A 15,939-nucleotide genomic window follows, 5' to 3' on the forward strand; every position below is an offset into this window, starting at 1 on the left:
TATTCTGTGATAACACTGGTGCTATTGCTCAAGCCAAAGAGCCAAGGTCTCATCACAGAACCAAGCACATTCTAAGGAAGTTCCATCTTATTCGGGAAATATTGGAACGAGGTGACATCGTGATAAGCAAAGTAGACACAGATCAAAATCTAGCTGACCCGTTCACTAAGCCGATGACTCAAGACAAGCATGATCAGCATAGAGATTCTATCGGGCTTAGACTTGCTAGTGATTTATTTTGATTTAGTATTTGGATGTATGAACGTTTAATCAGTTGTACCTTTCTGTTCACTTTTGATTTAATGGTTAAATGCAAACGTTGAATAATACAACCGTGTTCATTTTAATACGTTTAATCCGTGAATATTGTATTCTAAATTATCCGTAGTCGGTCAGACTCGTGGGAGCGATTCTGAATTAAGATTATTCTGACTTTGGACTCAAGTAGTTGACTTCCAAACTCACAGACCTCATTATGAATGACGTTGGATGTAACTCGCATCAAATCATCTTCATGGATCTTGATCATAAGATGTTTTGATAATAGTATGCTCATTTAGTATCCTTAGACCTGAGATACATATTAGAACTTTCGTTTACCGAGGAATATTCTTTAATCATGTCAACCGTTGTTGCGTAACTGCCAGCCATAAAGGCATTGGTTGGGAATGTTCTGGAGTTCAGTGGGAGTTGTATGTAGTCAAGATGGGATTCTGTACTCTTACATTAAAATGTAACAGTTAGACATATTGGTGCCCTCGTTGATTCAAACTGGTAAAGTGTGAGGCCTCACCCAAACTAACTGTGTGTTTGATTGGACCACTTTGACTCTATATCGAGAACTACAATAATTGAACACTATATGAGATTGATATGATCCATGTCTCATTGTTCAATTGATGTCTTATACAGAAAGGATAGATGACAACGATTACTATAAATTCATTATCTTGCAATAAGGTATTCCAAGATACTTTGGTTATGGATTTAAAATTGTCATATTTGGTTGGGGACAACTATATGTAGCTAGAACGCCTCTAGCTGTTAGCGTTGTGATACTTGACCCAAATACGTCCAAGTGGGAGACTGTTGGATTTAATGGTCGTTTCGGGTCAAGTCAACGCGACCGACCCGAATGTGACCCAGACTGGGTTACAACGGGGGGTGACGAGATAAAGGCCTACTTAAATGTTAATTAGGCCCGATACAATAAATTAGGTGGACTGGATGTTGATTAAAGACTTTGTTTGGTTAATTGGGCTCAAGCCCAAATTGGTTTAATTGTTTAACCCTAAATGTGTTCACTATAAATACATAAGTATTATCTATTTATGGTAACCTTAAAAAAACCTTAACAAAAACAAAACCCTAGCTGCCCTCTTTAATATCTGGTGCCGTTTTCCGACGACCGGTTTTCCGGCGAACGTTTTTCCGGCCACTACATACACCACACAGCTACCACCTTGGATCCTTAGTCACCGCTAGCACCACCGCAGTTATTTACCAGCTCCGGTGACCGTAAAAACACTCAAATCGTTTTTCCGGCGGACCTGTAACTCCGGCGAGCTCAAAAATCCGGTGAACCGACCCGCTGCTGCTGTTGTGTTGTTGTCTGTTGCAGTCTGTTGCAGCTCACTGCCTTTGTCCTTCTGTCCTCCGCCGTTCCCATCTATCTGACGCCGAGCCGCCTCCTGTTGCAGCCGTGCCGCCGCCGTTCATAGGTGCTGCCGTCGCCGGAGTTCAATTGGATATTGATTGTGTCATCTAGCTCATCTCGTTTACCTTCAGTGTCTTCCCGGTTTCGATAACCGAGGTATATCGAATACTTATCTATGGTTGTTTATTATTTATGTTCAGTCGTACTCGTATATTGGTTGTAATCGGATCCGGGTTCGGGTTTCCGTTTATGGTTCCTTTAAATCGTTTAACTTTCCGCTGCGTTTTTGTAACTCGTTTATATCTTTGATTATTAATATGGATTAATAACTATTGAAACGATATATTAACTAAAACGGGTTAAAAAGTTTATCCATTTTCGTTCCGAACCACCGTTGAAACCCAACAGTGATGCATCAGAAATGGTTGGTGGTCCATCATGGTCTGTAAAGCTCGGAAGAAGGGACTCAACTACGGCTAGTCTTGTTCTAGCATAATCCGATCTTCCTAGTTTTAAAGCACCGCTAGACTAACTTATTAAAACCTTTGGTGATAACGGACTTAGTGCTTGTGACATGGTTGCATTATCAGGTATTTTTATTACCGACTAGTTTGATTCATTATCTTTTGTATAAAAATGAAGTGTATGCTAATATTGGAGGTCAGATTAATGCAAGAGCTCATACTATCGGACAAGCTCAATGCTTCTTGTTCCGTGATAGGATATACAACAACGGATCAGACATCGATGCAGGATTTGCAAGCACTCGTAGACGTGGTTGCCCTATAAATAATGGTAACGAAAATCTTGCACCACTAGATTTGGTGACTCCTAATTCGTTTGATTACAATTACTTCAAGAACTTGATACAAAAGAAAGGTCTTCTTGAATCGGATCAAGTGTTGTTTAGTGGCGGATCAGCAGACAGTATTGTTAGAGAATATAGCAACAATCCTTCCAAATTCAAGTCAGACTTTGCAGCTGCGATGGTGAAGATGAGTGAAATAAGACAATTAACAGGTCAAGAAGGAGTCGTACGAAGGACTTGTGGCGCTCTTCCCTAATTGTTTCAAATATCGATTACTTCTTTTTTTTTATCTTTTGGAAATTACCGTTGTAATAATTTCTTAATACGTTTATTTATTTTATTTTCAAGTGTAAAAACAAACCTCCTAAGGGTCATTATATTGTATGTTTGTATTTTTACGTATTTTTTAATAATATTACTCCCGTCGTCCCATTAAAAGTGTTATGTTTTGAAAAACACAAAGTTAAGGTAGATTGAATGATTATTTTTTTTGTTTATCAAATAATGCCATTGGAAATTTAGTTCATTAATATTGTTTATTAATGTTAGTTGTGCACTTGTGTGTGTTTAAGCGTAAACTTTAAAATTGAGTAATAAATTTTGAAAGTGGACAGTTGTAATGAGACAAATAAAAAAGGACAAATGGACACTTTAATGGGATAGAGGGAGTATCAACCTTTTAAATTGATTATATATATGTTTATCCATAATTGAATCATTTTAAACTCTAACCAAACCCAGGTTGCAGCTGTGAAAAGCAGAGCAATAATAAATCTTGGTTGCAGCTCGTGAACGTAGATTAGACACCATAATCAAACAATATAAATCCTTGTGTGCTCGTGTTTTACTTTTCTCAAGTTATCATTTTGTGTGTAATCTACGTCCACGGGTTTAAGGTTTTTTGCAAGTTGTCGTAGCTATTGAACCTTTATAAATCATCGAGTCTGAGATAACCAAATAAAGACGTTGATAGATTATCCAGAGGTCAGGCGGTAGGCGACCGATTTACGCATATCAAAACCCTTGACTTGTGGCTAGCCATCTTCTATCGTTTTTGGTTTTGTTTCGGTATTTTTCTGATTATCAGTTTGTTGTTATACATGTTGAATCTTTAACAACGTTTAGTAGAACAACCGTTATGTTCAAGCACACGTTATTGTTCTCGATTCACTGTTTCAAATGCGCTTCTTTCGTTTAGTTAGTGTCATGGTAGAAGAAGAGAAAGTTACAATTGAAAAGGTTGTGGAAGATGCGGATTGAAGCATTTGTATATCGATAGGACTTGGTTGCAGTTCTAACAAGAGAAAACCGAAAACAATGTAACAAGTGGATTGGGATAAGTTGTATAAGAATTCCTGGGTAGTGATAAGGCTATCATTGTCAAATAATGTTGAATGTTGCCTATGATCTCTTGAAGAATACCACAACTTGTGGAATGGTGGAAATAGCATTATCAAATATGTATGAGAAGCCTTATAGAAAATAAGGTTTACTTGATCCATGAGCCGGTAAACATGAAGATGACCAAAGATGGATAAGTTACAACGCATATAAATAATCTTAACTCAATAATATACTGTTTAGGGTTAGTTGACATTAAATTTAACGATAGAGTTCAAGGCCTAGTGTTTTTATTCTCACCGCCTAATAGTTGGTCCGGAACAGTGGCAACGGTTATTAGTTCTACTACTTAGATTACTTTAACTAGTTCCACTTGGATTTTGAGAGATATTAGGGTTGTTCAAAATATAAAAAGGATGCTAACCTCATGGGGAAGCCGGACGATCACGGGCACAATGTAAGGTGGGAGAAGGTAATCTTGTGTTGGTACATGGCAAAAAGAGGGGTTCCATGCATATGGTTGATATACCACTAGAAGGAATGAATCTATTTGTAATGAAATACAAAGTCAGGTTCATAGAATCTAGTTGGTAGAGGAGGGTTTGTTTTGCAAGTGACAAACCCAAAGTCAGAGTGAAGACTGAAGATGAACGAGTTTAGAAGGGTAAACAAGTCAAAAGACATTATGCTAGTGGGAGCGCATGTCGTGTTTCATTTACAACTCTAGTTTAACAGTGAGTTAAGAAACCCAGTATTCTGGCTAAAAGGGTCTCCCCATTGGATTATTTGCTTACAATGGGTAGTGTTTGTTCTCATGGTATTTCATAGTCTGACAACGGGCAGTTTATTACAGTGGACATGGCAAAGATAAAGAATAGGTTAGGGGAATATAGCTGTGACTGATGTATTGAAGCTCAAAGGGAGTTGCAACAGTCCTTTGGGTTAATTGATAAGCAGGTCATTACAGCTAGAAGTTGAGGAGATCGCAAGAGGTACAAGTGTTCACAGCGGATGACATTTTGAAGAATTCAAACCACCAAGTGAGAAATTGTTGGATTGTGAAGGCCTTAACGAGTTTGTGCTTTGACGTTTTAATGAAGACAGAAAGATCGTTTTTGCTCTCCCCGTAGTTCTTTTCACTTATTCGTTTAACTGGTGTATATATAATATTAAGTGCAAAAAATTAGTTTTAAACAATATCAAAGTTTTTAAAAATAAAAGGTACTTTATATTCTATATAGTTAATTTAAAAAAATATAGAAATATTATATATAAATGAAAGAAAAGAAATTATTGTTTAAATTTATGGTAACTACTATAAATTTAAAATGAAAAGACTATTATAAATTATAATAAAAGTATTGTGTCATTTCAACTTTGGTGGTGGGATGGTAATATGGTTAAAATATAAAAATAGGAAATAGAAGATAGATATGAGTGTAAAAATTAATCTTAAAAAGAATAATAATAAAAAAATGTTGTTTTCTTTTAAATTATACAAATTTGACTTTTCATGTGTGTTGACATATTCTACTCCCGGGTTAAATAGGATTTATTAGCACCTCCTGTAGACCTTATAGACTAATATTTATATAAAAAAAAAATAAAGACTGAAGAGACGTAGTCCATACTAACATGAATGTATGTGATTTGATTTTGTCCATGCCTGCATAGTCTATAAAACACAACTAAAACAATGAGTTTATTCTTTTTTATATTTGGATTGCTGTTTGTTTTACTTACAATGCACCATGTGAAGCACAGTTATCGTCTACATTCTATGACGGTTCATGCCCCAATGCACTACGAACAATCCGGACCACCATCAGAACAGCTATATCACGTGAACGTCGCATGGCAGCTTCCATCCTTCGTCTCCACTTCCATGACTGCTTTGTCCAGGTACTAATTAGCTTAAACGTGGATATGTTTAGCATGCATGCCATATGGTAATTACATTAGATTCCAACGGTTTTTGTAACATTTTATGTAGGGCTGTGACGCATCAATCTTGCTAGATGATGGTCCTACAATCGTAAGTGAAAAGAATGCATTGCCTAATAAGGGTTCAGTAAGAGGTTATGAAGTGATAGAGGCGGCAAAATCTGAAGTTGAAAAACTTTGTCCTGGAGTTGTATCATGTGCAGATGTACTAACTGTGGCCGCCCGTGATGCGTCAGAAATGGTTGGTGGTCCATCATGGTCTGTAAAGCTTGGAAGAAGAGACTCAACTACGGCTAGCCTTGTTCTAGCAGAAACCAGTCTTCCTAGTTTTAAAGCACCGCTAGACTCACTTATTAAAACCTTTGGTGATAACGGACTTCGTGCTTGTGACATGGTTGCCTTATCAGGTATTTTTATTATAAGATAGTTATATTTGGTCTATATCTTTTGAATAAAATAAAGTGTATGCTAATATTGGATATGGGACTAATGCAGGAGCTCATACCATCGGACAAGCTCAATGCTTCTTGTTTCGTGATAGAATATACAGCAACGGATCAGACATTGATGCAGGATTTGCTAGCACTCGTAGACGTGGTTGCCCTGTAAACAATGGTAACGAAAATCTTGCACCACTAGATTTGGTGACGCCTAATTCGTTTGATTACAATTACTTCAAGAACTTGATACAAAAGAAAGGTCTTCTTGAATCGGATCAAGTATTGTTTAGTGGTGGATCAACAGACAACATTGTTAGAGAATATAGCAACAATCCTTCAAAGTTCAAGTCGGATTTTGCAGCTGCAAAGGTAAAAATGAGTGAAATTAGACCATTAACAGGTGAGGAAGGAGTCATACGCAGAATGTGTGGTGCTCTACCATAACCGTTTGAATATCGATTACTTCTTTTTTCGATCCTTTGTATATCACCCTTATTTCATTTATTCTACTTTTCAAGTGTAAAAAATAATACTCCAATAGTTGTTTACATTTATCGTTTGTATCACATATAGATCATGTTAATATCTTTTTAAATTGAATAATATCTTTTAATTAAAAGAATCGAATTGTTCCAAATATCGAATTCAGTCCGCATTCTAATTTTGAATTTTAATTCTACTTTCAAATTCAAATTTTTAAAGATCGCTTAGTTGAACACTCTCGGTAATCATGCTTACATTACATTTAAAAAATAATATTAATTTCAATAATTTTCTTTTAATGTTTGCTAGTTAAGGTAAAAAAAATACTTGGTGCATGTTGTGTTCCAAGTTCTTTTCTTTGTTTTGTAAATATTAAGCAATTTAACCCTAACTAGATAAATAAAGCTGTGATATATCAAGATTAAGCCTATAATCTTATTTTATTTTTCCTGAATTGCAAATTTCATTGAACAAGAGAACAAGCAGCTAGCAAGCCACTAGCAGGACAACAGAACAAGCAATTTACAAAACAAAACATGTTCATCTATTCCAATCTATATATAGAAAAAGCCTTAGAACGACTATTTTTCCTAAGGAAACTCAAATATTTTATGTCACATACTATCTTCTCGATCATAACCGCCTCGTTCAAGAAGATGTATAATTTATTCTGGGCTCTCCAAATGCACCGGCAAGCAACAATACTTACAGCTTGAACAACTTTCTTTTTAAAACAAAGACCCAGAATATGGTTGTAGTTTGTGGATGTCGAAGATATTTCGAGGGATGAACCGCAGCCCTTGGAGTTTACTGACCTGAGCTCCAAAGAGCCAGCTGTGTTTCCAATTCCAACTAAATGATACTACCCCGCCCACGACTAGACATTGATCGGCGATACAACAACCTTTGCATCTGTCCAACATGAAAAGTCTTGGGGACAAGGATTTAAGTGGCTGATTTTCAAGCCAAATGTCAATCCAAATGCCCATCTGGAAGTTGGAGAAAAACATTAAGTAAATATATAAACACAACTAAAATGGTACAAACTACAAAGTATACAAATCACTCCTCAAGCAAATAAAAAAATCAATGAGCTCATTAAATATATATGATAAAAAGAACAATGGTTCATAATCACTCATTTAAACTTAATAATTGTTTATCTGTTAGTACACTTTGAGATGTGCTATAAAGAACTCAATATCATAATGAACACAATTCCCCTAAATAATAATAATAATAACAATGATAATGATAATAATAATAATAGCAATTCAAGTAACTAATAATAAACTTATATGCAATGTTGAGTATTGCATTGGCATCTTCACAAAAACATCTTGAAAGTCAAACACATAAATTGAAAGAACAAAAACAGCACAAATACTCCCAACTATCGTACAAATTGTAGAACTTCTGTATATGTAACTTGATGTATCGTTACTTGAAATCAAACACCAAACAAACATTGTGTAAAAGGGTGAAATTGTGCACGTACCTAGCAGACATATAGAATGAAAATCGAACCTCGTAGATAAGATATTGCTTATAGCTAGGCAGCGATGTCAGTGACATAAAAGTTATACATTAATGCTCGAATCAACATTAGAGCTTAAGGAATCTCGAATTAAAGGCAATGCCAAAATTGGTACGTGAAATGTTGAGTCGTAGATGGATTAGAGAAGAGGGACCTGAACAGCTGGACAAAAGAATCACAAAGACACAAAGGGGTTTGTATGCGAAAAAAAAAACCATATGTGGCACAACACGGGTCAAGTAGGATATATCCTCTTGTCTCAAGGAATTTGGTTTAACCATAAAACGACATGCGGCGAATAATTTACTCTTTTATTAGGTAGAGGATAACTATAGATAAACTTTGCCGGATTAATTTAAAAAGTATGTTCGTGAATTATTTTAATATTACGATGACATGAATCTATGCTCTTATTAAGAAACTATATAAATCTATAGGGTTTCTTGAATTTCAAACGAACGAAATTTTTAGCATAAGTTCTAGTATACTTATATGTGTGATAAGTTCATGAAACTTTAAAGTAGCTGTGATAATGCGTGCACCTCGTTTATCGAATCATAAAATCTCGATCTCGAGTCTTTGTTTTAATGACTTGATTTTAAACGTCATTAGTTTTTATAATTTACTGAGAAGTCACGTGCCCCGGTCGAGCCGGAAAAATATGTTTCTTAGGTCTTAACGAACTAAATTATGTAAACTAATTCTTTTAAGTTTTAACAACAATTAAAGTTATAGCAATAAATATAACAATTAACAAAATTATGGTGTTATAATGATTTTATAACGGCAGTGGGCTTATAAGTGTTCAAGCATTCTGTATATGTAACCAATGTTGTAAAAGTAGGTCTACAAGGCCGAGTACTCTCCTCGTACTCGCTACAAGGTATGGCGCCAAGGGGAGTTTCTTTAACCCCGCCTAGTTACTAAAAATTGGTCAAATGTGGTCAACATTAGCCTGAATCACATGTAATCGGTTAACTTGGGTCTATTTTGACTAAAACAATACAACATAATTCATATTTCTATAATATTAAAGAACGAATATCATTATTTTTAATTAATGATTAACTTTTTTTAGAATAATTTAGTGTTTAAAAATGCATTTCTCTTATTTATATTGATATTTATTTATTTTGTTATAAATATTAGTAAACTTATGATATTTGAAATATATATATATTACCCAAAATCTAATTTTCTTTATATTTATCATGTCTGAGTACTCCCCGAGTACTCCGAGTACTCCCTCCAAGGGGGTAGGCCGCCTAGGGACCGCTTAGCGACTTTTGCAACATTGTATATAACATAGGAAAATTTTTAAATTTTTTGTGTCCCAGAAAAAAATGTCATGTCCGAACGCCCACATATATTACCCTCAGGGCACCGCAGTCTATATATATATATTATTAACTACAAAAAATCCAGTTTTGAACATTAATATAAAAGCTTTATTTTTATAAATAAAGCGCACCTTATATTCGATATAAATTAGTTTTGAGTAAAAATATATAATAACACTATCGTTTTATTTATCGTTTTTTAATACCAATCTGCTTCTCATGATTTCAGGGATTAGTAACCTGATATTGACTATTCATGCGTGTTTACATAAAATGATACGCAGTGATATTTAGAAGAAAAAGTGCTTTCCATAGTAACATGAAGGCATATATCGACCTAGAAAATGTCAAAAATGATATACATATGTACAACTTTGTGGTTTGATTTTGTCCTGGCCTGCATAGTCTATGAAACACAACTAAAAGAATGATTTTATTCTTTTTTATACACTATTAGCTGCCATTGGATACATGTTTTACATATTATCACAATTTTTAAAAGGAATATTAGGAAGTTAACTTTATTGACTTAGTTTAAAAGTCAAATAAAAGTTTTGTTGAGATTCCATGCATCATCTAGCAAGAGAACAAAGTCAGAACATCATGCATGATACAACTGTTGATCAAACAAAGACATCTTCACCACACGGTTTACCACAAACACTATAAATCTCCACCATGCTCTTTCATTTACATCATCTCTCACCAAACATTAATTCAATTCAAAGAAACCAAAACATCCCTAGTTCAAATGGCTTCTCCAAATATTATTACACCTATCTTATTCTTACTAGTTCTTTCTGTTACTTACAATACACCATGTGAAGCACAGTTATCGTCTACATTCTATGACGGTTCATGCCCCAATGCACTACGTACGATTAGGACCACCATCAGAACAGCTATATCTCGTGAACGTCGCATGGCAGCTTCCATCCTTCGCCTCCACTTCCATGACTGCTTTGTTCAGGTACTAATTAGCTTAAACGTGTATATGTTTAGCATGCATGCCATATGGTAATTACATTAGAATTTAACGTTTTGGTAACATTTTATGTAGGGTTGTGACGCATCAATCTTGTTAGACGATGGTCCTTCAATTGTTAGTGAAAAGAATGCATTGCCTAATAAGGGTTCAGTAAGAGGATATGAAGTGATTGAGGCAGCAAAATCTGAGGTTGAAAAACTCTGCCCTGGAGTTGTATCATGTGCAGATGTACTAACGTTGGCCGCTCGTGATGCATCAGAAATGGTCGGTGGTCCATCATGGTCTGTAAAGCTAGGAAGAAGAGACTCAACCACGGCTGGTCTTGCTCTAGCAGAAACCGGTCTTCCTAGTTTTAAAGCACCGCTAGATTCACTTATTAAAACCTTGGTGATAACGGACTTAGTGCTCGTGACATGGTTGCATTATCAGGTACTTTATTACCAACTAGTTATATTTGATTCATTATCTTTTGTATAAAAACGAAATGCATGCTAATATTGGAGGTCATATTAATGCAGGAGCTCATACTATCGGACAAGCTCAATGCTTCTTGTTTCGTGATAGAATATACAACAATGGCTCAGACATCGATGCAGGATTTGCTAGCACTCGTAGACGTGGTTGCCCTATAAACAACGGTAACGAAAATCTTGCACCACTAGATTTGGTGACGCCTAATTCGTTTGATTACAATTACTTCAAGAACTTGATAAAGGTCTTCTTGAATCGGATCAAGTATTGTTTAGTGGTGGATCAACAGACGACATCGTTAGGGAATATAGCAACAATCCTTCAAAGTTCAAGTCGGATTTTGCAGCTGCAATGGTAAAGATGAGTGAAATTAGACCATTAACAGGTCAAGAAGGAGTCATACGGAAGATTTGTGGTGCTCTTCCATAATTATTTTGAATACCGATTACTTATTTTTTCGATCCTTTTTATATCACCCTTATTTCTTGATTCATTTATTCTACTTTTCAAGTGTAAAAAATAATGCTCCAATAGTTCTATGCATTTATCGTTTGTATAACATATATTTCATGTTTATAGTTGGTATCATCTTTTTAAATTGAATAATATCTTTTCATTTTTTATACGAATCGAATTGTTTCAAACTCGAACCTGCTCCAAATATCGAATTCAGTCCGAAATATTCCAATTCAACTTTCAGCTTCAAATCTTTAAAGATCGCTTGGTTGAATGCTTACATTACATTTAAAAAATAATACAGTAATAATTTCGATAATTTTCTTTTAATGTTTGCTAGTTAAGGAAAAAAAATACTTGGTGCATGTTGTCTTCCATGCTCTTTTCTTTGTTTTGTGAATATTAAACAATTTAACCCTAACTTGATAAATAAATCTGTGATATATCAAGATTCAGGCAATAGTTTTTTTTTTCTTTTTCTTTTTCTTTTTTAAACAGTAAATTTCATTGAACAAGAGAACAAGCAGCTAGCAAGCCACTAACAGGCACAACAGAACAAGCAATTTACAAAACAAAACATTTTCATCTATTCCAACCTATATATAGAAAAAGCCTTAGAACGATTATCTATCCAAAGGAAACTCAAATATTTTATGTCACCCACTATCATAAACTATGATCTCATTAAATATGATATATATAGAGAACATCAACTTATAGAACCCCAGTTTATATTGAACACAATTCCCCTATGTATTAATAATAATAGCAATTCAAGTTAACTAATAGTAAACTTATATGCAATGTTGAGTATTGCATTAGTATCTTCACAAAAACATCTTGAAAATCAAACACATAAATTAAAAAAAATAAAAAACAAAACAAAACAAATACTCCCAAATATCCTATAAATTGTAGTATAATTTCTATGTATGTAACTTGATGTGTCGTTACTTGAAATCAAACACCAAACATTGTGTAAAAGGGTGAAATTGTACACCTAGAAGACATATAGGATGAAAATTGAACCTCGTAGATAAGATATCGCTTATAGGCAGCAATGTCAGTGACTTAAAAGTTATACAATGCGAGAATCAACATTAGAGCCTAAGGAATCTCTAATTAAAGGCAAGGTCAAAACGTGAACCTGAAATGTCGAGTCGTCGGTGGATTAGAGAAGAGGAATTTGAACAGCCGGAGAAATGCATCACAAAGACACAAAGGGGTGTGTATGCTAGAAAAAAAACCATATGTGGCACAACATGGGTCAAGTAGGACATGTCCTCGTTTGTCAAGGAATTTGGTTTAAGGTGTGTAGGCGGGGAAAGAAGGCTAAGGTTTAATCATAAAATGACATGCGACAAATAATTTACTCTTTTATTAGTTAAAGGATAACTATAGATATAGTTTTCCATATTAATTTAAAAAGTATATTTGTGAATTATTTTAATATTACGATGACATGAATTTATGTTATTATTAAGAAACTATATAAATCTATAGGGTTTCTTGAGTTTCAAACGAACAAAAGAATTTTTCAGCATAGTTAAGTTCTAATAGTTATATGCGTGATAAGTTCATGAAATTATAATGTTGCTGTGATAATGTGCATACCTCATTTCTCGAATCATAAAACCTCGATCTTGAGTCTTTGTTTAACTTGATTTTACGCGTCATTTGTATCAATTACTTTTCTTTTATCAAGGTCTATATAGTGGCGACACTGAGAAGTAGTTGAGCCCGAAAAAAAATATGTTTCTTAGGTCTTAACGAACTAAATTTTGTAAACTAATTTTGTTAACAACAATTAAAGTAATAACAATAAACATAACAATTAGCAAATTGATGGTATTATAATGATTTTATAACGGCAGTGGGCTTATAAGTTTTCGAGCATTCGATATATATAACAATAACATAAGAAAATTTTTAAAATTTTTGTGCCCCGGGTAAAAGTGCTCACATTACCCTCAGGGCACCCCAATCTATATATTATTAAGTACAAAAAATCTAGTTTTGAACAATATAAAAGCTTTATTTTATAAATAAAACGTACCTTATATTCGATATAAATTAGTTTTGAGTAAAAGTATATAATAATATATAATAACACAATCGTTTTATTTCTCTCTTTTTAAATTATACCCAATTTGCTTCTCACGATACTAGGGATTAGTAACCTGATATTGACTTGTCATGCGTGTTGACATATAATGATACGCAGTAATATTTAGAAGAAAAAGTCCTTTCCATAGTAACATGAAGGCATATATCGACCTAGAAAATGTCAAATTGATATACATATGTACAACTTTGTGGTTTGATTTTGTCCTGGCCTACATAGTCTATGAAACACAACTAAAAGAATGATTTTATTCTTTTTAATTTTTATACACTATTAGCTGGCATTGGATACATGTTTTACATATTATTACAATTTTAAGAAGGGATATTAGGAAGTTAACTTTATTGACTTGGTGAAAAAGTCAAATAAAAGTTTTGATGAGCTTCCATGCATCATCTAGCAAGAGAACAAAGTCAGAACATCATACATGATACAACTGTTGATCAAACAAAGACATCTTCACCACACGGTTTACACAAACACTATAAATCTCCACCATGCTCTTTCATTTACATCATCTCTCACCAAACATTAATTTACTTCAAAGAAACCAAAGCATCCGGCCCTCAAATGGCTTCTAAAATATTATTACACCTATCTTCTTCTTGCTAGTTCTCTTTGCTGCTTACAATACACCATGTGAAGCACAGTTATCGTCTACATTCTACGACGGTTCATGCCCCAATGCACTACGTACGATTAGGACCACCATCAGAACAGCTATATCTCGTGAACGTCGCATGGCAGCTTCCATCCTTCGCCTCCACTTCCATGACTGCTTTGTCCATGTACTAATTAGCTTAAACGTGTATATGTTTAGCATGCATGTCATATGGTAAATACATTAGATTTTAAAGTTTTGGTAACATTTTATGTAGGGTTGTGACGCATCAATCTTGTTAGATGATGGTCCTACAATCATAAGTGAAAAGAACGCTTTGCCTAATAAGGGTTCAGTAAGAGGATATGAAGTGATTGAGGCAGCAAAATCTGAGGTTGAAAAGCTCTGTCCTGGAGTTGTATCATGTGCAGATGTACTAACGTTGGCCGCTCATGATGCATCAGAAATGGTCGGTGGTCCATCATGGTCTGTAAAGCTCGGAAGAAGAGACTCAACCACGGCTAGTCTTGCTCTAGCAGAAACCGGTCTTCCTAGTTTTAAAGCACCGCTAGACTCACTTATTAAAACCTTTGGTGATAACGGACTTAGTGCTCGTGACATGGTTGCATTATTAGGTAATTTTATTATGGGATAGTTCTATTTGGTCCATATCTTTTGTATAAAAAAATTGTACGCTAATATTAGATATGGGACTAATGCAGGAGCTCATACCATCGGACAAGCTCAATGCTTCTTGTTTCGTGATAGAATATACAACAACGGATCAGACATTGATGCGGGATTTTCTAGCACACGTAGACGTGGTTGCCCTATAAACGATGGAAATGGAAATCTTGCGCCACTTGATTTGGTGACACCAAATTCGTTTGATTACAATTATTTCAAGAACTTGATACAAAAGAAGGGTCTTCTTGAATCGGATCAAGTGTTGTTTAGTGGTGGATCAACAGACGACATCGTTAGGGAATATAGCAACAATCCTTCAAAGTTCAAGTCGGATTTTGCAGCTGCAATGGTAAAGATGAGTGAAATAAGGCCGTTAACAGGTAATGAAGGAGTCATACGGAGGATTTGTGGTGCTCTTCCCTAGATGTTTTATATGCCATTCTACTTTGTTCGAGACTTTGCAAATTACCATTGTAATCATTTCTTATTCATTCATTTATTTATTTTTATCTCAAGGTGTAAAGAAATAAAACTCCCAAGAGTTCATTAGATTGTTAGAATCGTGTAAAGAGAAATTTGTAGTTGGTGTGGCTATTGAATAATATGATTGTGGGTTTGATTTTTTATTATAAATTAATTTTTGTTTGTTTTAATTATCATATTATGAATGCAATTTGTAATCATTTATCTCCAAATGTAATGTTGTAGCTTCGAGGATGAAATTGATTCTTGATAAATTCTAACTCGGTTGTATCTTATGTTTTTCTTTGATAACCTCTAACTTCAGTTGCATCTCACACATTCAATAATGTCTAATCATAACTCGGTTATTTATATAGATTAATTTAACTTGTTAGCCAAGACGTTACCAATTATAACTACAAAATAGTTAGAAAACATATTGTAATTAGGAAACATAACCAACCATGACCGACTTTCCAAAGTTGGTCTCTCATATTCACCGACTTGTGACTTAGTGTCGCCTTGTCATTGTATATCTTTAAAAATTTGTTTATATTAAGTTTATATATAAAATATATATTATATATATCTTTCTTTAA

At 34.4% G+C, this 15,939-nt stretch overlaps 2 protein-coding genes and 2 pseudogenes across 3 annotated transcripts; all 4 read left to right on the forward strand.

The window, feature by feature from the left end:
• The first annotated feature begins 2,078 nt into the window (after positions 1-2,078).
• LOC143552688 (lignin-forming anionic peroxidase-like) lies at positions 2,079-2,819 on the forward strand (annotated as a pseudogene).
• Positions 2,820-4,233: 1,414 nt separating this feature from the next.
• On the forward strand, positions 4,234-6,634 carry LOC143552734 (lignin-forming anionic peroxidase-like). Its single transcript, XM_077042879.1, has 4 exons — positions 4,234-4,278; positions 5,508-5,708; positions 5,800-6,157; positions 6,246-6,634. Exons 1-4 carry the CDS (start codon positions 4,234-4,236, stop codon positions 6,632-6,634), a joined length of 993 nt encoding a protein of 330 aa, XP_076898994.1.
• A 3,365-nt stretch (positions 6,635-9,999) lies between these two features.
• On the forward strand, positions 10,000-11,494 carry LOC143552714 (lignin-forming anionic peroxidase-like; annotated as a pseudogene). The gene is made up of 3 exons (XR_013138697.1): positions 10,000-10,520; positions 10,611-10,967; positions 11,057-11,494. The product of XR_013138697.1 is annotated as a lignin-forming anionic peroxidase-like (transcript).
• A 2,558-nt stretch (positions 11,495-14,052) lies between these two features.
• Positions 14,053-15,459, forward strand: LOC143552713 (lignin-forming anionic peroxidase-like). The gene is made up of 3 exons (XM_077042861.1): positions 14,053-14,378; positions 14,469-14,826; positions 14,914-15,459. Exons 1-3 carry the CDS (start codon positions 14,331-14,333, stop codon positions 15,300-15,302), a joined length of 795 nt encoding a protein of 264 aa, XP_076898976.1. The 5' UTR covers positions 14,053-14,330; the 3' UTR covers positions 15,303-15,459.
• Positions 15,460-15,939: the final 480 nt, after the last annotated feature.

This window comes from Bidens hawaiensis, unplaced genomic scaffold, assembly GCF_021521415.1.
Source record: "Bidens hawaiensis isolate Kalapana, Puna unplaced genomic scaffold, B.hawaiensis_p1.1 tig00017009_1, whole genome shotgun sequence".
Taxonomy (NCBI): Eukaryota; Viridiplantae; Streptophyta; class Magnoliopsida; order Asterales; family Asteraceae; genus Bidens; species Bidens hawaiensis.

Coding starts and splice junctions, on each gene's coding strand:
- LOC143552734 (XM_077042879.1), top strand. CDS start 4,234: ATGGGGAAGCCGGACGATCACGGGCACAATGTAAGGTGGGAGAAG. Junction 4,279..5,507: donor ACAATGTAAGGTGGGAGAAG/GTAATCTTGTGT, acceptor TAAAACAATGAG/TTTATTCTTTTTTATATTTG. Junction 5,709..5,799: donor TCCATGACTGCTTTGTCCAG/GTACTAATTAGC, acceptor CATTTTATGTAG/GGCTGTGACGCATCAATCTT.
- LOC143552713 (XM_077042861.1), top strand. CDS start 14,331: ATGGCAGCTTCCATCCTTCGCCTCCACTTCCATGACTGCTTTGTCCAT. Junction 14,379..14,468: donor TCCATGACTGCTTTGTCCAT/GTACTAATTAGC, acceptor CATTTTATGTAG/GGTTGTGACGCATCAATCTT. Junction 14,827..14,913: donor TGACATGGTTGCATTATTAG/GTAATTTTATTA, acceptor GGACTAATGCAG/GAGCTCATACCATCGGACAA.